Genomic DNA, 20,883 nt, shown 5'->3' with positions numbered 1-20,883 from the left:
AAACAGCAAGTGAGAAAAGCTATTGCAAGTGACCATGAGGTCACTAAACTTTTTTAAAGTGGGAGGGAATAATGAATATATTTTCTAATTCCTGGTTTCCAAAGCTGATATTTCTACCTCTTTAATTCCCCACAGCAATTGTTTCAAACCTTTTCCCATCTCCTTAATTCCCAACCACATTCTTGTACCCTCTATTTACAGGAGATGATAGCTTTCTTTAAGTGAAAAAAATGGAGACTATCTGATGGGATCTCCCTAAATTCTCTTCTTCTGTTCCTCAAAACTTTTCACCATCACCCCCTATTCTCTCTTCTCCTTTCTCAGTGGAAAAAGTGTCCCTACTCCAGAGTGAAGCTAATTTTTCTACTTGTGCCCATTTCTTCCTACCTCCTTCAGGTAGGTCTTCACTGCAATTTACATCTCAATCATGCATCTTCATCCTTTCCTTTTCTACTCAATCCTTTCCCTCCTCCTCCTCCTCCCAACATTTTCATGACCCTTCAAAAATTATAAATTCCTTTTTTTTTTTTTTGGTGAGGCAATTGGGATTAAGTGACTTGCCCAGGGTCACACAGCTAGTAAGTGTCAAGTTTTTGAGGTTGGATTTGAACTCAGGTCCTCAATTTAAAACTCTTATAACCCTTCTGCTACATTCATGTAATTACCCTGCTCAGCAGCTCTCTCCTCGTTGCCTCTAGGATCACCTGCAAACTCCCCAGCCTGCTATTAAAGCCCTTCAGTCTGGCTTCAACATATCTTTGCAGTCAGTTCATGTTACCCCCCCACCCCACCCCTTTCATATACTTCAAGTTCCAGCCAAAATGGACTTTTCTTAGCTGTTCCCTGAATGTAACATTCCATTTCTCCCCTATGCTTCATCCTCACGACCCTTAAGTTGCTTCAAGGTTCAGCTCAGAGACCTCCTCCTCCACGAAGCTTTGCCCAGTTTCCCTACTCCCCTCCCCTTTCCCATTTTCCAAATGCGCTCTCTCTCTCTCTCTCTCTCTCTCTCTCTCTCTCTCTCTCTCTCTCTCTCTCTCTCTCTCTCTCTCTCTCTCTCTCTCTCTCTCTCTCCTCAAATTCTCTATGTATTTTCTTGCCCATGTGCCCGATGGAACAAGCTAAACTCCAGGAAGTGTTTCAGTTTTGTCTTTACATCCCTATCACCTGAAATGGTGCCTTTCCCACAGTGGGCTCTCAATGAATGTTTGTTGAATTGAATTCAGCTGCAGGCCTCTCTTTCTCCTCCCCTTCACAACCAGACTTCCTGCAAAAGTTGTTTGAACTCTGGGCCTCCACTTCCTCACCACCTACACTCACCGCAATCTGGTAGCTGTCCCCATCACTGGACTAAATGTGCTCTCTGAAAATCACTCTATCCAACAGCCTTTTTTTTTTTCTTCAGTCTTCAGCCTCCTTGAACTCTGTGGCCTTTGGCAATGAAGACATAGCCCTCCCTCCTTCTGCATACTCTTCATTCTCTTGGCTTCTGCCAGGGGTGTGTTGTCAAATGTTTAACAGCTTGCACATGGGACACACTTTTAAGCCTAATCTGCATTAACAACATTTTCTCTATCACTTTATTATGGCTAGACAATCAGCAAAATTATAAATCAAGCTCTGACTTAAAGTTTGCCAATTTCCAAGATATAAATGCTTACACTGAAAATTTAACAATGGGTTTATCAGAGCCTAAATAGTTCTCCCACCATTCAATGTCTTCTATGCCATTTTCACTGGTTCCTAGACTCCTTCCTACCACCCACCACCAAGTTAAGCTAGGTATTACCCAAGTTCTTGGCCTTGGCCCTCTCCTTTTTCCTCTATATTGCAATCTCTGCCATTCACACAACTTTAATCTTCACGTCATCATGAATGATTTTTTTTTTTTTTGCGGGACAATTGGGGTTAAGTGACTTGCCCAGGGTCACACAGCTAGTGTCAAGTGTCTGAGGTTGCATTTGAACTCAGGTCCTCCTGAATCCAGGGCCACTGCTTTATCCACTGTGCCACCTAGCTGCCCTGCCAAGTCATCTCTTAATTGAGTCCTCCTCCTTTCCATTATTATTGGCACCAATCTAGTGTAATCTCCCATTTACTCTCACATGGAACCTTTTAGCAGCCTCCTGACCAGTTTTCCTTAGAGGCTCTTCCCTTTCCAATCCATCTTCTATCCTACTCCCAAGTCAACCATTCTAATGCCCAGTGATCCTTTGACCCTCATTCTCTCTTGCTCAAACCTCTTCGCTGTTTCCCCATTGCTTATCCTGTTATTCAAGGCCCTGCATGATCTGAGTACAACCTACTTTGCTAATTTCCTCTCACACTTTTCCTCGGGCTGTGTTCTCTTTGCTCCATCACAGTTGGGATAATTGTGAAAGCCTGGTCACCTTTGTTAATATAGTTCTCTTTGTCTAGAATATTCTCCCTCATGCTATCCTAGATAGGTGACTAAATTGACATGTTAATTTACCGGGAAATTTTGATAAAATAATCCTGTCAATGTTGTGTTAGCTTCATTATGAAGAGATGATATTTGAAAAAGGTCAACATGATAATGACTCACACAATAGCATGCTTAAAGATTTGCAAAGTGGTTTTTTTCACAACATCCCTGACACTAAAAAAAAAAAAAAAAAAAGAACAAAAAAAGGGGCAGCTAGGTGGCACAGTGGATAGAGCACCGGCCCTGGAGTCCGGAGGACCTGAGTTCAAAGCCAGCCTCAGACACTTAACACTTACTAGCTGTGTGATCCTGGGCAAGTCACTTAACCCCCAATTGCCTCACTTAAAAAAAAAAAAAAAAGAACACAACATCCCTGAGAAATAGTTCAAGTATTGCTCCCATTTTACAAATATGGAGAGGTTAAGTGAATTCTTTCTGCTACATCGCATTATTTTTCTATTTAACCTTTCTAGAAAAATTCGATTAATCAGAAGGCAAATGTAAATTGAAATCTGCAGGTAAACAAGTTTCTCCTAGACCAACTGTAGCATGCATTTTTTTTTTTAGATAGGCAATTGGGGTTAAGTGACTTGCCCAGGGTCACACAGCTAGTAATGGTTAAGTGTCTGAGGCTGGATTTGAACTCAGGTATTCCTGACTCTAGGGCCAGTGCTCTATCCACTGCGCCACCTAGCTGCCCCTTGTAGCATGCATTTTGCCTCCCAATGAAGGAGAATCCCAGTAGACTTTGGTTGTAATGGCCTTCTCCCCATTGGCCAATTAGAGTAACGTCTATTTCCCACGGTGTTGTCATTAGCGGCCAGAGTCCCCATCCTGCTGAAAAGACTGGTGGTTCCCATTCATCTTTAGAGACTGAAACAAACCCTGCTGCACAGTCTCTGCCTCTGTAGACATACATACGTCTCCCAAGAAAATGGTGAGAGCGGCTTAAATTCCAGTTCTGGTAGTCCTCTGAGACCTATTCTGCAGCATAGCATCCCTACTTTGGAAAGATATTGGCAAATTGTGAGATGAGCCCAAACCCAAAAAGCTGATGTGGTTGGGTTAGAGAGAAGAAAAATATCTCTCCCACTTCTGGGGTAACTCAGTGCTCTAAAAATGTGGCAGGAGGAAACAGGTGAAAGAAGAGATGAGTATGAAACCCAGATTCACACAATTATGCCTTTATAAACAACAGATCAGTAAATCCTCATCCAATATCTGCTAAAGGCAGAATAGTGTAAAAGAGCATTGGGTTTAGGGGCGCCTAGGTGGCACAGTGGATAAAGCACCAGCCCTGGATTCAGGAGGACCCAAGTTCAAATCTAACCTCAGATACTTGACACTTACTAGCTGTGTGACCCTGGGCAAGTCACTAAACCCTCATTGCCACCCCCCCCCAAAAAAAAAGTATTGGTTTGGGATTCAGGATACCCGGGACATGCTGAGCTCAGATCCTATCAACTGTGTGACTTTGGGCAATTTACTTCACCTCTCTGAGACTCAGCTACCTCATCTATAAAATGGGAATAACAATAACAATAATGATGACAAACTCTCAGAGTTGTTTACAAAAAAGGAAGCATGATTTGTAAGCCCTAAGTGGAGAGAGAGAGAGAGAGAGTTATTATTGTGACAGGTATTACTTTGGGGGATTCAAAGATAGCCCAATGTCTTATATACCATAGGTGCTTAACAAATATTTGGTGAATGAATGCTAGGGAACCCAGCACATGTACATTGTTGTTGTAGCTCAGGCATTTAGTCATAGCTGACTCTTCATGATCCTGTATAAGGTTTTCTTGGCAAAGATACTTGAATGGTTTGCCATTTCCTTCTACAGATTAAAGCAAATAAGAGGTTCGTGAATGTCTGAGGCTGGATTTGAATCCAGGTCTTACTGACCCTAGACCCAGAGAACATTCTATCCATTGAGCCATATAGCTTCATCCAAACAGTGCCTGTAAGAATAGTCTAAGTACTAAATGAATGGAATAAATTATAAGTGCTCTAGAAGTTTAAAGAAGTCAGCTTTGGGATTATTTCTTTTGTTGTTATTTTGTGGTAATTGGTGGGGTGTGGGGGGGCAGTGTTTTCAAGGTATCTAGGTGGCACAGTAGATAGAATGCCAGGCCTGGAGTCTTTCCTCAGTTCAAATCCAGCCTCAGACACTTACGTGGTTTGTGACCCTGGGTGAGTCACTTAACCCTGTTTGCCTCGGTTTCCTCATCTGTAAAATGAGCTAGAGAAGGAAATAGCATACCACTCCAGTATCTTTGCCAAGAAAACCCCAAATGGGGTCACAAAGAGTCTGACACAACTGAAATGACTGAACAAAAAAGGAGGTTCTTGAAGCAGCAGAACACTCCTCAGGACTTGGGTTCGAGGTCCAGCTTTTGTCACTTTACTAGCACCGTAACTATGGGCAAGTCACTTCATCTCCCAATGTCTCAGTTTCCTCATCCATGAAAAGGGGGAGAATCATCCCTCCCTGTGCTTGTATGGGGCGTACTCTGTAAACAGTGAGCTGCCACTATTTCTTTCTGAGGTTCTATATGGCTAAGTCCTTTACATGCACCAGAATGTTTCATTGCCCTCCCCTTATTGATTACAGCTACTAGCCAAAGATGCAAAGCAGAGGCTGGGCTGTCGAGAGGAGGGGGCTATGGAAGTGAAGAGACACCCATTTTTCAGGAACATGAATTTCAAGCGATTGGAAGCAGGGATGTTGGACCCTCCCTTTGTACCGGATGTAAGTAACTTCCCTCTCCCAGATAGCTTCCCTCGAGTCACTTTTAGACCAAGGCTGATGGAACACCAACCTCTCCAACATGTCAAGAGTGTGTATGCTCCTTTCAAAGGTCATTCCAGCAATAAATGTTTATGGAGCCCACAGGTCTCATGGAAAGAGCAGTGAGGAAGCTTGGGTTGTAGTCTCCACTCCACCACTAACACCCTGTGGGGCCTTGAGCCGGGCACATGCCATCTTTGGGCCTCAGTCCTCTGTCCACTCAAAGAACCTACAATCTAATAGAGAGACAAGACACAGGCACAGATAACAGTAGAATCCAACAACTTGAAGTGGGGGGGGGGGTCAGGGCAGGGGCTGGCAGTAGGGAAGAGCCCTGGATTTATATCCCGAGTATCAAGACTAATGGTCTTGCTGAATCTCAATTTCTTCACCTGTAAAATGAAGCAGTTGGAGAAGATGGCCTCAAAGATCCTTCCTGTGAGAGTTCTGAGGAGGAAGAATTTCCCTTCCAGCTCTAAGTGATGAGTTAACCTAAATGACTTCCCAGGGTCCTTCCCCAGTTCTAACAGTCTGTGGGTGTCCAAAGATGGAATGGACTAGCCTAAAGCAGCGCCTTACCAGGGCATGGGCCGAGCCTGGGCCCAGCCAGTGGGTGGCAGACTAACCCCTGCCCTTTTCTTTCTCCCTGGCCGTAGCCCCGGGCCGTGTACTGTAAGGATGTGTTGGACATCGAGCAGTTCTCCACCGTCAAAGGTGTCAACCTGGACCACACAGATGACGATTTCTATTCCAAGTTCTCCACAGGATCCGTATCGATTCCATGGCAAAATGAGGTAAGCTGGGACTTGGGTACAGGCTCTGGCAGTCCCGTCTATTTGAGGGTGAGGGGAGAGGAAAATGAGGATTGCTTGTGTTCCTCATGTTTTACCGAGGTAGGGGAGCGGGGTACAACAACCTCCAGCCAAAGGCTGGACAAATTGCCAGAACTAGTGGGGTGAGGCCTCCAGAGCTTGGGGGTGCCTTGTCGAACTAAAATCAAGAAGGGAAGAGGAGCCAAGAAGAAATGGAACCCATTCCCCTTCTCCCCTAGAGTTGGGTGTAAAAAGTGCAGGTGTCCACCCTTGCAGGCCAAGCCTTCTCTATAATACAGCAAATTGGTCACAATTGTCCTGAACCCTATACTCTAGGGATTGGCTTGTGAAGGATTCTGGAGTTATACTGCTGGGCAGACTGGGACACAGCCAAAATGGTGGGTCTTAAAAAAAATACTGATTCCTATAAGCAGCCCGGAACACACACACACACACACACATCAGAGACCCTTCAGCAAGCAGGCTGCCCTTTGGGATTTCTTTTCTTTTTCTAAACTTATTGTTGACTTGGCAAAGATACTGGAGTGGTTTGTCCTTTCCTTCTTTAGCTCATTTTATAGATAAGGAAACTGAGGCAAAAAGAGTTAAGTGACTTGCCCAAGGTCTGAGGCCACATTTATAGTCACAAAGATAGTCTTCCTGACTCCAAGTCCCTCCCCCCCCCCCCACTCTATCTACTGACACCTAACTGCCCCAAAGTAGTAAGTGCTTAATAAGTGTTTATTGATTGATTGACCTGTATGATCTTAGGCAAATCATCTTCTCTGGTTCCTAAATCCTCATTTGTAAAATAAGGCAGTTAGATTAGATAACCACAAAGGTTCTTTCTAGTTCCAAGTCTGTGACCTGGCAATTGGCTCCAGGTCCCATAGTAAATAGCAACCCCCACAACTTGAACCTGGGTCTAATGCATCCATATTGAAGGTGTTTGCCATATATCATGCTATCTCTGCTCTCCATCACATGTCTCTGGCAAGCTCAACTTGGATTGGTGTGTTCCCCTAGAAAGTGTAACCAGGGTAACAACATAACAGGGTGGAATTGTAACCAGGCTAGCTCAGCCTAACTTCCCTGAGAATGCCACATGGCATTTGACTTAATAATCTCTTACCATCCAATGGTGTTGATGAACAGACTAGCCTGAGTCAGAGCCCCTTCAACTATGAGTCCAGGGCCTTCTTAAAGCATGGGCTACATGTCCTAGCATTGGCGATTCTTCCCCTTCTCCAGGGGCCTAGGATTATGGATGAGTCCACACCTCACTTTCCACTCCCATATCTTCCCACATCTCCAGAGCAAGGATAGCTCTAGAGTGGGCTAATGGCTTCTTGCATTAGAATGATCAGTGATTTACCCCAAAGCAGACAAAAGGGTCTCTAATGATTTACCTGATCATCATTTTTTTTTGGTGGGGCAGTGAGGGTTAAGTGACTTGCCCAGGGTCACACAGCTAGTTAGTGTCAAGTGTCTGAGACCAGATTTGAATTCAGGTCCTCCTGAATCCAGGGCCTGCGCTTTATCCACTGCGCTACCTAGCTGCCCCTCTTGATCATCACTTTTAATCATGAGGTCTAGATTTTGTCACAAATGCTAACCAGCTCCACAAAAAAAAAAAAAAAAAATTCCATTTTAGTTTCCACCTGAAACATAGCTTCTTCTTGCTCATCGATACTTAGCTCCTCCTCCTCCTCCTTCCTGAGGGAAGATTGGAGCCTCTGAGGCAGAAGACTTGGTCAGTTCACAGATTTAGACCTAGAACGGATTTTAGAGACATCAAGTTCAACCACCTTTTACAGATGAACTAAGGCCCAGAGAAGTCAATAGATCTGCCCGAGGTCATATGTATAGTAAGTGACACAGCTGAGATTTGAAAGCAAAGCCTTTGAGTATAAATGGGTGGCTCTTTCCTGACTGTTTTCAGACTTTCCCTCACCTCCCTTTTCCAAATAGTAATAACAGCAAAATAGTTTTTTGCTGAGCATCTAGGTGATGCAGTGGATAAAGCATCAGGTCCGGAGTCAGGAAAACTCATCTTCCAGAGTTCAAATCTGGCTTCAGACACTTACTAGCTGCGTGACCCTGGGCAAGTCATTTAACCCTGTTTGCCTCCTTTTCCTCATCTGAAAAATGAGCTAAGGGAAGGAAATGGCAAACCACTCCAATACCTCTGCCAAGAACACCCCAAATGGAGTCACAGAGAGTTGGGACACGAATGAAAAACGATTTAACACAATTTATCCCCGTCATTTGTAAAAATGGAACGTGACTTCAAAAGCCTTAATTGGCAATATCCTACAACTTCCTAAAGAGCATGGAGTTACATGAGGCTCTCAATCTGTGAATGTGGAGCTTTGTCTCTCTAGGCAAGCTACTATAAATAGCAATCATGCTGCCACAACATGAATCAGCCCAGCATGTCTGTAATAATAATAGCTAGCATTTCTATAGCATTTTCTTCAGGCTTGCAAAGAGCTTTTCAGACGTCTCATTTTATCTCACTAACTGTCTTGGGAAGGTCAAATGAGACTAGTGGAGAAAGTGTTGGCCTTAAAGACCTTGGTTCAAACCTCAGCTCCCACCATGATTAGCTGTAACTGAACAGAAGCAATGTCCCTGAGCCTCAGTTTCCTTTTAAGTAAAAGGAGGACAAGGGCACCCGTAATGTTGCCCTTGAAGGGCTGCCATGGGCTTCGAGTGAGACAATTCATGTGAGGAGGGACTTGGCAAACGTTTAAATACCATATTGGGTGTTGTTACTGTGTGAAAGTACTCAGCAAGGCTATTGTGTGGATGTTAGTGTTTGTAATTTTTAGTAGTACTAAAAGGTTATTTTCAATGGTATTATTTTTAGTACTCTCATCTTATTAGGGAAGGACCCAGCTATTTTTTTTTTTACGGGGCAATGGGGGCCAAGTGACTTGCCCAGGGTCACACAGCCAGCAAGTGTCAAGTGTCTGAGGCTGGATTTGAACTCAGGTACTCCTGAATCCAGGGCCAGCGCTTTATCCACTACGCCACCTAGCTACCCCTTTTTAAAAAAATGTATATAGGCTGGGGCAGCTAGGTGGCACAGTGGATAGAGCACCGGCCCTGGATTCAGGAGGATCTGAGTTCAAATCTTGTCCCAGATACTTGACACTTACTATCTGTGTGACCCTGGGCAAGTCACTTAACCCCAATTGCCTCACCAAAAGAAAAAAAAAAGCAAATTTTTTAAAAAGTATAGGCTAATATATATTGAGTGGTTATCTACAAGGTCCAAAAAAAAGGCCTTCAGGATCATAAACTAAAGGCCATAAAAGACTTTAGAGGCCAGCTAGTACAGATAGGTAAACTGAGGCCCAGAGAGCCCAAATACTATGTCCACCATGACACAGATAGTAAATGGAAAGACCAGGATTTGAATCCAGGTCCTCAAAACTCAGTTCTCTCTCTCTCTCTCTCTCCTTTACCAAGCTTCCTCCAGGTAGAATTTTTCTGACATATAACAAGGTGTCCAAGGTGCTGCCATAATAATTATCTAATTTAATTTCCTTTAAAAAATACTCTTTGGGAACTGACATCAGTCATAGTTCCCTGTGTTCCCCATCTTTCTGTCTCTCACCCCTCAAGCAGGATCTGGCCATCTCTTCATGAAGCAAGATTGGGAAGCCACCTTGGGGCTGCTTCCCATTCTCCCGCTAAATGACACCTCACACCCTGCTGCCCCTGCCTTAGTTCTACCAATAGCATTTCTTAGAAACTAAGGCTGAGAATGCTGGTGCAGCTGATTGTCTCTCAGTTTAAAAAGAGGAGAAATGAAGTTTCTGGGCCCTGAGAAGGCAGTTTGTTCTTCCTCACACCAGGAACCCGCTGCTCTGACTTTCTCCTTTCTGTGAAAAGTAACAGGATGTGGCTTCTATAATGCCTGTCTGGTTTTGCCTCCATTTCCCCAGATGATAGAAACAGAGTGTTTCAAAGAGTTGAATGTGTTTGGACCAAACGGTACTCTTTCACCCGACCTGAATCGGAGCTACCCTCCTGAACCGCCAAAGAAAGGCTTGCTACATCGAATATTCAAGCGTCAGGTGAGACCTTGGGCTGAGTCCATCCATGTAACCCCTGAGTTCAAGTAAAAAGAGTAAAATGTTGTCGTTGGTTCTGACACCAGAGTGAAAGAACCATGGCTTTGGTGTCCAAAGAGCTGAGTTCAGATTCTATCACTCTCAGTTGTGTCTTCAGAACCTCAGTTTTCCCATCTGTAAATTAGGTATAAAGCCATCTGCAACAGCAGTCTCATGCAGTGGTGTGAGGATCAACTCAGGTAATATGCAACAAGCAGCAAAAAAAAAAAAATTTGAGCTATTTTTGAAGAGTACAGAAATGAAAATGAAATAATCCCGCTCTTCTGCACCATCCCCTTACCTAGGGTACAGGGGCTACTTGGGTGGTATGTCTTCATTGTGTGGTTCAGGGGGTGTTTTGTTGACAGAAGCATCATGATGTGGTTGACTTGGAGTCAGAATTGCTGAGTTTAGGCTCCACTTTTGCTGCTCCTCGATAGTGTAACTTTGAACAAGCTTTCTGATCTCTAAGATGGGAATGCTAGAATCAGAGCCGGAAGGTTAAGGGGCCTTCAAATTCATCTAGGCCAACCCACAGATTCAAAAACTGAACACAGCGAGACTAAGGGACTTTCCCAAGTTCAGACTCAGGTAGGAATTGACAGAGCCAAGATCTGAACTCGGTGCTTCTGGTACCAAATCATCCAGCATTCTTTCCCTGACCCCATGTTGATGATACCCAACCCTGTCCCACTCACAGAGCTTTTGTGAGATTCAAAGGAGATGATGCATGTAAAGCAACCTGTTTGTGTGAGTTACTGTTGTGTAGAAGTGGAGAGATGAGGCATAGAGGGCTTCCCCAATGAGCAGTGGGCTTCAAGGGCATCCTCCAGACTCTGTGTGGGAGAATCCAGTACCAGAATGAGTCAGAGAAATAGTTTCACAAATGGGTTTCCATTTTTTGTTGTTGTTCATTTGTGTCTGACTCCTCATGACCCTTTATGAGATTTTCTTGGCAAACATACTGGAATGGTTTGCCATTTTCTTCTCCAATTAATTAAGGCAAACAAGGCTTAGTGACTTGCCCAGAGTCACACAGCTAGTGTCTGAGGTGGGATTTGAACTCAGGTCTCCCTGACTCCAAGCCCAGCACTCTATCCACTAAGCCACCTAGTTGCCTCCAGGTTTCCAGTAGCCTACAATAAGTTTGTTCAGAGCCCTAATCCTGGGTCAGACACCATGCCAAGTCAGTTAAACAGATGTGTCACTAACCTTGAGAAGTTGACAACGTAAGGAAGACAACTGATGTGAACAGAGGAAAATGAGAGCTGGAAGGACCTCTGAGATTAAGGAACCTTATTTTATAAATGATGAAACCAAGGCACCTATTTGGAGAATGACTCACCCAAGATCACAGAGCAGATTTGTGGCAAAACCAGGATATTGGTACCACAGAAGAAACATAGAACAAAGATGTCAATTACCTATGACTGTCCCTGACAAACAGAGGAGCTAGGCAGAGTGAGTCCCAGGGAGGGGAAAAGAGTCCTGGTAGTTAGTTACAGGGTTAGCCCATTCCAGGGGTTGACATAGACCCTCCAGATCCCCTGGTCCAGTCCCAACGTTTTAAGTCTACAAATCAGGAGAACCCAGCAATATATTCTACCCCAAGGAGTCACTCACTTTGCATCCAGGAAAATAGTGTGATGGGCTGGCATAGAATTAGGAGTCTGAAGTCAGGTGGACTAAGGGGATGATCTGGATTCTAATCCTAGCTTTCCCACTGATTTTCTCTGTGGTGGGGAGCAAGACAGGTATGGGGAGAAAGCAAGTCAACTTTAATCTTAGGCAAAATATTAAGTACATTCTCTGTGCAGAAATTGATGCTCTGTGCAGAAATTGATGCTATGAGGGCATTTTCTCGCCCTCATAGAGCTTTCAGTCTAGTAGGAGAGAATATGCACACATGATACAAATGAACATATCAACCCATAAAAAGGCACAGGCAATGTGCTGATCCAAATCTGAGGAGACTTTCTTGGCTGGAGAGAGCTGAGCTAATGTTTAAAAAGTAAGAAATGCAGGAAGGATATTGTCTTTTTTTCCTGATGAATCAGTTCTAAGTTGAGCAATCTTTTTGGAAAATTAAAAGAGCCAAAAATCTCGTTCTTCTTTCCAAGGCTCTGACTAGGAATTGGATTATGGGTGAGATTTCATCAAAGTAGGAGACTCATCAAGCATTCCAGAAATAGGGAACAGTGTGAGTCAAGGTCCAGAGACTTGAAAGTATTGGGGATGTTGGGTTGATGGTGCATAGTCCAGAAAGGCAGGAGCACATGCTAAGTGTAAGGAATTAGAGTGAGAGACAGCGCAGTATCATCCTTTGCTGTGAGTAGTCTGTCACTCCACACTACCAGAGGGTCATGCATGTCCATGTGATGGAATGGGTGAGTTCCACATGATTTGAAGCATGCCTAGCAAAACTCGGGGATGTTGGCTGCATGTTTTTTGAGAGCCTCTGTCCCAGGCAACCAAGAGTCTTGGGATGGTCTTGAGGGGTGTTTCCATAATTGGATCTGGACCTAAGGAAGATGAGTTTGGCAGCAGTATTTAAGCAAGTGTTATGTGCCGTGAACTGTGCTACAAAAGGGAGATACAAGATGAAAAACTCCATCATGCCTGCCCTCCAGAAGCTTACAGTATAACCAGTAGGATGTAGAGAGTATATAGTTTGTAGCGGTGGGTGTGATACAAGATAGACTATAATCAGGGCAAAGGAGGGAATAGGACCAAGTGCTGTGAGAAAATTAGAAGGAAGAGAGTCCCTTGAGCTCAGCAGATGAAGAAGCTGATTCTTGGAGAAGAGGTAGGATGGAGGGACTGAAACCAGGTGAAAGCAGAGATAGATCCCAATTAGGAAGGCACCATAATAGTCCATGAAGGTACTAATGAGGGCCTGGAGGCCTGGGGATCAAGAAGAGGAGGGAGAGATGGGAAAGAGGTCACTTTTCCTTTCCAAGCTGAGGCTTCCCTACCCACACAGTGGGGATATAAGCACCTTCCCTGTCTGCCTCCCAGAGATGCTGGGAGGGCTCCAATGAGATGATGGATATCACAGTACTTTATAGATGTAAGGGTTTTTCCTGCTATGGGGGGATAAGCTATCTTGTATTCTCTTGCCCCTTCAGACAATTAATTCCTACTGATTCCTTAGCTCTTCTTTGTGCTCATTCTACTGTAGACTCCAGGACAGAGAGGACAGGGTTTGTCTTTGGTGACTTAGCAAAGAATACAGATACTGTGCTTCTGGGAAGGGGGGACAGGGAGGATGGGGCGGGGGGAACTGCTTTGAGGATGCTAAGGAAAGGGAGGCCCAGAGATCTCCAGCTTTCTTCAGGTTCTCTGAGGGACACAAGAGCCTTGAAGAATTTTGGAGAGTATGAGTGGCCATGAAGATCCAGGGCATGGATGTTGTGTTGTTTAAAATCTAAATTGTGTGGTCGCCTTGAATTAGAAGCTTTAGCACCAGTCTTTGGGCATTAAACATTTATTAAAGAATACCAGGCATTCACGTGGAGTTCAGAAAGTTAAGAAAAGGCCTATCTAAGCTAGAGTTCCAGCCTGGTTGGGTTCCTCCTCAAGTCCTCCACCAGGAGGAGCCTGCTTCAATCACTAAATCCCAGCAAATTGAGTGTGGAAACTTTTTATAGGTCCATAGCAGAGGCGGTCCTTACACACTGCTTCAAGCTGATTGGTTAGCGTCATCCAAATCCATTGGTTCACTGGACTTGAAGGTGGTCTCGAGTTAAGTTCAAATTCTAGCTTCTGAGAACAATACCTTCTTAAGGGCTAGCCAGGTATGATTACAATCTAGTTAACCTGAAGTAGGCTAATCAGCAGTCAATCACTCTCGCTTAATTCAATCAGTTTAGATTAATCTCCAGGTGGGTTTTTGAGTATCTGCTAAATCCCATTATTTTATCACAATGTGGTCTATAAAAGGTGATATTAAAGCCACCTCTTTGCTCCATTTCTTTTGGTATTTCTTTATCCCAAATCCAGTGATATGGAATTCTTTTGTGCCATTCAACAAATTTGGAGTGGGAGTTGGGAGGAGAAAGGAAGAGACTGGAGCAGCAGGTCTTTAAATTTCCCTTCCCACTATCCCTGTGAAGGCTACTTCCTCATCCCCATTATCCTTTACACTTCACATCGCTCTTCTCCCTCTCCTCTCTGACCCCAGCATAGGAAGCCAAACCTACAGCTCATTTCCCCCTTGAGGCACAGCTGTGCCAAGAAAAGCTAGTTTGCCCTATCTGTGCCCTCCCCTCCACGGAACCATTGTTAAGAATCGTGATGTCTTCCTAACACCCAGGAGGTTCCAGTCATTGGCCTGGACCAGATGCCACGCAGAAGGTCTGGGGGGAAATTACAGATTCCTTAAAAGAAAGGGGAATAGGAGTTTTCGTCAAGCAAATCACAGGCCTGCTTGCAGTGCCGTGACTGCTTGGTTAGTAATCCTGAACGAAAACTTGAGTAGCTAAAAGTGTTCCAAGTTGTCACTGCCAGGACAGCACAGCTGCCGCTCATTTTCCCAGGTTCCCCCCTTTCAAAGCATCTGGAAGCCAAAGGTTCTGCTATGCCCTTTCCCCTACCTCTTCCCCTTGTCCATCAGATGATCCCAATGCCAGTCCAACAATCTCTCAACAAGTCTGATAGATGCAAATGATACACAGATGCCCTCCTGGCCCTTAGAATTCCTCCAAGGGGGAGGTGACCTAGTAGAAATCCTCAGGGGGGCTAGAAAGCACCTCCGAAACAGTAGCTGGATTCTTTCTTTCTCCGTACTATGTGGAGATGTAATTGAAAAAGCCCTGGATTTGGGATCACAGGACATGAGGGCAAGTCCCAGTTTACCAACTTAACTTTTAAATGTTTGCCTCTGTATGTGCTTGTAGCAGGTCTAATGGTTTTTCTCTCTTCCAGCATCAGAACAACTCCAAGAGTACTACTAATTCCAAGACGAATTTTAACCATCACATCAACTCCAACCATGTACGTTCAAACTCTACTGGAAGCAGCTAGTCTCAGTTCCAATCTGGGAGTTACACATGGGGGCCACACCCTAGTCCTTCCACTTTAGAAACAGAGCTCCTGCCAACAATCGCCACCACCATCACTGAGTCAGGCCAATGATTCCACCCCTCCAAAAGCCAGAGAGGGACCCTGTCCAAACCCGGCAAGTGGAGCCTCCAATTTTCCTGAAGAAATTCCCACTCAGGTCTGTTTTCTGGAGGGGGGCCCTTGGACAGACAGCTGGTGTGATGGTACTTGGTCTCTGTAGAATATTGCAATAGAAATCCAACAGATTGAGACAACTTGCACGTATTTAAATAGCATCATACCTAGAACTGAATTTTGTCCTTATTATTTTTAAAGAAAAGTTTTGTAAATTTCTCTATTGTCTCAGTTTACATTTTGTATATTTGTATTTAAATGAAAGTCAGACTTTGAGGGTGTATATTTTCTGTGCAGCCGTTGTAAAGCCATGTGTTTTAAGACATTGAAGGGAAAGGGAGGGAAGGGGGGCGGGGTGGGATTTTTAAAATGTGACTCAAGACTTCCAGAGCCTCAATTGAAAAATTGTTGTTTTTATTAACTGTAGAGAATTACTCCAATTTCACATTAGCTAATGGGTTATATTTCCATACATGCATTTGAAGGCACAATTTATTCCTAACTAACTTACATTCGTTTGTATATTTGATTTATAGCAACACTGCTTACAATCTCTCTGTTAGTTTGTAATGTCTTGTATTAAATGCTTAAAAAAAAAGGAAAAAAAAAAGGAAAAAAAAGGGCACACTTGTGACTTAACCCCATTTGAGAATTTCTTCCATGTGAGGCTGGGACCTGCTGGCACCATTGAGTTTAACACCAGGGTTTTTTTCCTAGATCATCAAAATATTTATGGTGTGATTCAGGGTCCTGTTTTCCATTCTCCATCCCCTTTTTGCATTAGAAATAGTCTCCAGGGAAAGGAAACATGGTCAGGGCCTAGAAGATTTGGGGCCATTGGTGCTTGGGCAGAGAATATTGTCCTTCCCACCTAGTGTGTCCTGACCTCTTGTTTCCATGCATTTCCCTAAAGTTTGGGTTGTATTTTTTTTAAGTGGGAAATACAAGAATAATGAGAATTAAAGGAAATCCCAAGTGTCTTAAACTTTTATAGACAAAGAAGCCTAGATGTAGGAGAAGTATGTATCAGCTCTAATGTTTGGTTGAGAATAATAAAGACAAGAAGGAAACTTTTTGGTGCCTCTATATGTAACCAAGATTTCTTTTGAGACGTCCTAGGGAGAAGGAACACAGTAGTACAAAACAGAAAACTAGGCCTCTCATGCAAATTTCTCCTGGTTCCTGGGTGAATTGTGAGTGAAAGGGTCTCTAGTTACCAAACCCGTCATATGGGTAGTTTGGTAAGTGGCCAATGATCAGGCAGAGGTGGATTTCCCTGGCTGCTCTGGTCCCAAAATTGGCTGGCCCATGGAAAGGAACAGTGACCAAAATGGTGGCATGGCACTTGAGAGGCCAAACAAAGGCAGTTCTGACTTTAGAAAATAAATAACTGTGTGAGCCAGTCTCTGTAAGCATGTCTTTCACCCTTCCAAGGTCAGACCAGAGATTTGAGACAAAGAAGGCCTTTCCAAGGATCTGAAAATATAAGTTAGAAATGTAGGCAGTAACCCCAGCCAGGATCCACAGAACCCAAATGGGTAAAAGACCTCTAGAGACAATCCCAGTGTCAAAGAATCACAGGATAATAGATACAACTGGAAGCAACTTCAAAGACCATCTTGTCCTACTCCTTCATTTTACAGTTGAGGAAACTTGAGGTCTAGAAATATTAAGTAACTTGTCTGGGATCTTACTTCCTTGTATGGGAAGCAGATACTTCCACGTAAACTGTTTCATCCTTAACACTTGGGTTTCCCAATCTCCTTTCTAACAAGGAGACATCGATCAAATTATCCTACTCTCACACTAGCACCCCAAGGGCTCCCACCTAAGCAAGGTGAGCAATGGATTAACCTGACTCCCCTCAAGACATGCCAGGCATTTGCTGCCACCATTTCCCATGGCCTTCTGCACTTCTGGGCTATGGTTTAGTGGATTGCCAATGTTTGGGGAGGAGACCACTCAGTACTTACTTTGTTTGGGTGAATCAAATAATAATGGGGTGAGTTTTCAGGGAAAAGCATCTTGTGAGACTTAAATCCACAACCTAATTTCATAATCATAGAATGTTTGAATTATAAAATGAACTTTAGATCATCTAGCTTAACCCCTTCATTTTATATAGAGGGAAATCGAAGCCCAGAGAGGAAAAGTTACTTGCCCTTTATCACACAACTAGCAAACAGTAGAATCTCATCCTTAGATTCTAAACTTCAGTTATGTGCCTTTTGGGAAATACACATATGCTAGAAAGGGAGCTTGAAGATTGGGCTGCATAATTTTGAGGTGGTTCTACAAAGAAATGGGAGAATAGAAATATTTTAATTTCCCTCATATGCCTTTAATCTGCAGTATTAATTTCAGAGTCTGATTATCTCCTGGACCAGTTCTTGGACTAATTGATCTTTTCATTTCTTTGGGTTGGATTAGAGGTAGGTACTACCATCCATCCATGCCATTTTTGCCAAGGAAATGGCAATACCTTTGAATAGCAGTATTAAGTCCTACAACCTTGCTGATCTTCCCTTCTCAGTGGCAGAATGAAAGCTCATTCTGTAGACGCCATGAACCCAAAGCACCACCCTGCCATCTTGACATTAAGGGCTTCTCTCTGTTTGCGCAGTCTTTGGGATTTCAAAACTGCACACGGATTGATATTGGGAAAAAATGTTCATACTTCAAGGGGAATGTAATAGTTGTTTTTCAATGTCAAAATCTGACACTTATTTTAAAACTCTGGAGAACATTCAAGAAAACTAAATAGGGCTCCTATTGTTTTTTCTTTTTCTAGTCCTTGGGTCACTTGGACCATATCAAAAGCACAGGTCTCAACATTGATTCCTAGAAAGACTTGGGGCTATACTTCTCTTGTTATAACTGCCATAAATGTTTGTGAAAGTTGCAGCTGAGGTTATTTTGCTGCTAAGCCCCCTAAATCATTTGAGCCAAAAGGCCAGTGCCCAGCTGTTACAAGAGAGCACCTCATTAAAGCAATGCACAAGAGACCGTCCATCCATATTGCCAAACTCTTGAGTCAATCATCAGAAAGTCTTCCCCTTCCAAGCTTTATCTTCTGTATCTGTTTTAAGACCAAAAAAGTAGTTATTTGTCCAGACATCTTTGGATGATCTGGTGTTTTAAAAGATTTTTAAAAAACACACATTTGAGCTCTATAAGGAAGAATTCCTCTTTAAGGATGTTATTTTGTGCACAATTAGTCAATTGACACAGTGCCTTTGAGGTGAGACCCAAGGAATGGGTCCCAAGTGATACAGAAACTTCTTCAATTTGTTTGCTTCTGTCTTCAGTAAGACAGTGGTTGTTCCTGAAATTGTCATAATCATGCTCCATTATCGAGTTTCCCAATGGTCCTGGGGACCACCTGAGATATTAAGGAGACAGCCTCCCCCTCAACACACACACGCACACACACACACACACACACAACCAGTCCTCAGGGAATTGACATCCTAGGACGCAGTTCCCATAGTAGACAGGACTGTTCTTCCTCTTTGTGTCAATGATCAAAGAAAAATACTTAAGAGAAGAAAATAAACCTATTAAGTACTGACTATGTGCCAGGCACTGTGCTAAGCGCTTTACAAATGGTTTTTCATTTGATAATATAGAGTTACAGAACTCTGTACAGATTTCCACAACTGCTCCCTTGACTCCATGTCATCTTCCACTGCATTTTGAACAGCAACAAGATGCAACTTCCTTCTGAGATGTATTGCTCTTTGCCATTGAGAACATAGTTATTTCTGGTTTGATTTTATTTTTTAGGGGGGGAAAGGGACTAGTTATACTGCTGCTTAAAAGAGAGCAGTCAGTAGCTTGACTGAATATCAGTGCGCCTTACAGGGTAATACTGCAGGGACAGATTTTGACTCGGGTTCCAGATACATGCACATGGATGACTCCACTTGTTTCAGTGGCTACTTCTTGGGAACAGGATTTGCACTCAGGTTCTTAAAAGTCCATTTGGGATACCAATTGTCTTGAGTGCCTCCCCTCTAAAGATAATACAGCCTTTTAAGAGTCCAGAAGTTCCTGTGCCTTGCTTAATTATCAAGGAACATCCACAGTGTTGAAACTCCTCTTCTTCCATTCCCATCCCCCTTTTCCTGAAGAAGTTACATCATTTCAAATCTTTCCCTTTTCTGGCTGTTTGCCAGCTGTTCCATCAATGACAGAACTCTTCTGGAACATGACTAAACCAACAAAGAGAGCACACCTCTTGGACAGTTTTCCTTGGGGGTACATCAGCCTTGCATTGGGGCCAAGGCAACTTCCCTTGGCAGGCAGAACAGAAGAATCAAAGGCTTGGTGTTCCTGGATTTTAGGAGAAACATCAGGTCTCTTGGCAATCAAGTATCACCCAAGAAATCTTCACCAACTAATGATAAATACATAATATATCCTGTCCATGTAATCTTTTGCTTACATCTCCCTCCTTACCTCAAGGCTCCTGGATGGGCTTCAGGAGTCAGATGAGCAACTGAATGTGTCCTCTTTGAGTTTCCATTCTATTTGTAATCTGGGATGTACTGGGGTGACTTTTAACATTTTGACTTTTGCTCAGGAAGGTGAAGGGCATACAGATTTGTTGGTGTAGTTTCACATCATGTAGGTCAGTCTTTCCCCCACAAGCATCTCTCACCTGGACAGGTGTTGCTTAAACAACCAATAAGCCCACCCAATTAAAACACCAACATTGTACATTCACACTCATGCCCAAGGACATATTTCCAGTCTGATTTTCAAAACCTGCTCTACTGTGGTCAAGATGTGTACATATTTGGAAACGTCATGCTCTCTCCAAGAGGGAAAGGGCTTTTCCAAAGGATTTAGATGTGACTGTTATGAGTCAGTTGGAAAGTCATTTTTGTAAGCACTCCAAAACAAATGTTCTTGGTTAATAGTTCATGGCTTTATATCTTGTTTTAATAATAATGATAATAATAACAATAACAATAACCATCATTCCAGCATCTTAAGATTTCTCTCTCTCTCTTTCTCTTTTCTTTCCCCTGGAAGATTTTCACACTGTTTGATAAAACTAGCTCTGTTTCTGAGATTGTTCTGGAGAGAGTGGTTTTTGTGTTCCCTGGCTGCCCTAATTCTCTATACATTCTGTCTAATAACGTCACAGTGCTGCTGTATCTAGATCAAACCACTGTTTTGTTTTGTTTTGTTTTTTAGAAAAATAAATTCCTTAATTTAAAAAGAAACATGACATTTCTTGCATTTTGTCCTAGGCACTCTGTATGCATCGTCTGCATGTAGGTTCTTCATGGGGACACCTGCAGCTACTAATCATTATTTACGTTGAGAGTTGACTTTGCTCACCACACTTGACAAGGCTTAGACCTTTATTCACTTACTTTATTCACTCAGCAAGGGTAAGTATTGAACAGGATTGATTCAGGCATTTATTAAGTTCCTGCCATGGTCAAGGACGCTGTGTTCCAGTGCTAGACACACAAAGATCAAGATAAAGAGAATCCCTGCCCTCAGGGAGCTTATTTC

General features: G+C 43.3%; 1 protein-coding gene across 1 annotated transcript in view; it reads left to right on the top strand.

Moving 5' to 3' along the window:
- GRK5 (G protein-coupled receptor kinase 5) overlaps positions 1-20,540 on the top strand; it is a 335,798-nt gene extending 315,258 nt beyond the window's left edge. Inside the window, exons 13-16 of the mRNA XM_043985213.1 lie at positions 5,061-5,198; positions 5,894-6,031; positions 10,006-10,137; positions 15,100-20,540. Coding sequence (XP_043841148.1) covers positions 5,061-5,198; positions 5,894-6,031; positions 10,006-10,137; positions 15,100-15,198 — 507 coding nt within the window. The 3' untranslated portion in view covers positions 15,199-20,540. The remainder of the gene's footprint in view (positions 1-5,060; positions 5,199-5,893; positions 6,032-10,005; positions 10,138-15,099) is intronic.
- The last annotated feature ends 343 nt before the right edge of the window (positions 20,541-20,883 follow it).

The sequence above is a fragment of the Dromiciops gliroides genome, chromosome 2 (genome assembly GCF_019393635.1).
Source record: "Dromiciops gliroides isolate mDroGli1 chromosome 2, mDroGli1.pri, whole genome shotgun sequence".
Lineage (NCBI taxonomy): Eukaryota > Metazoa > Chordata > Mammalia > Microbiotheria > Microbiotheriidae > Dromiciops > Dromiciops gliroides.
The sequence above is the reverse complement of the archived record's forward strand: the minus strand, read 5'-3'. Positions and strand labels throughout refer to the sequence as shown.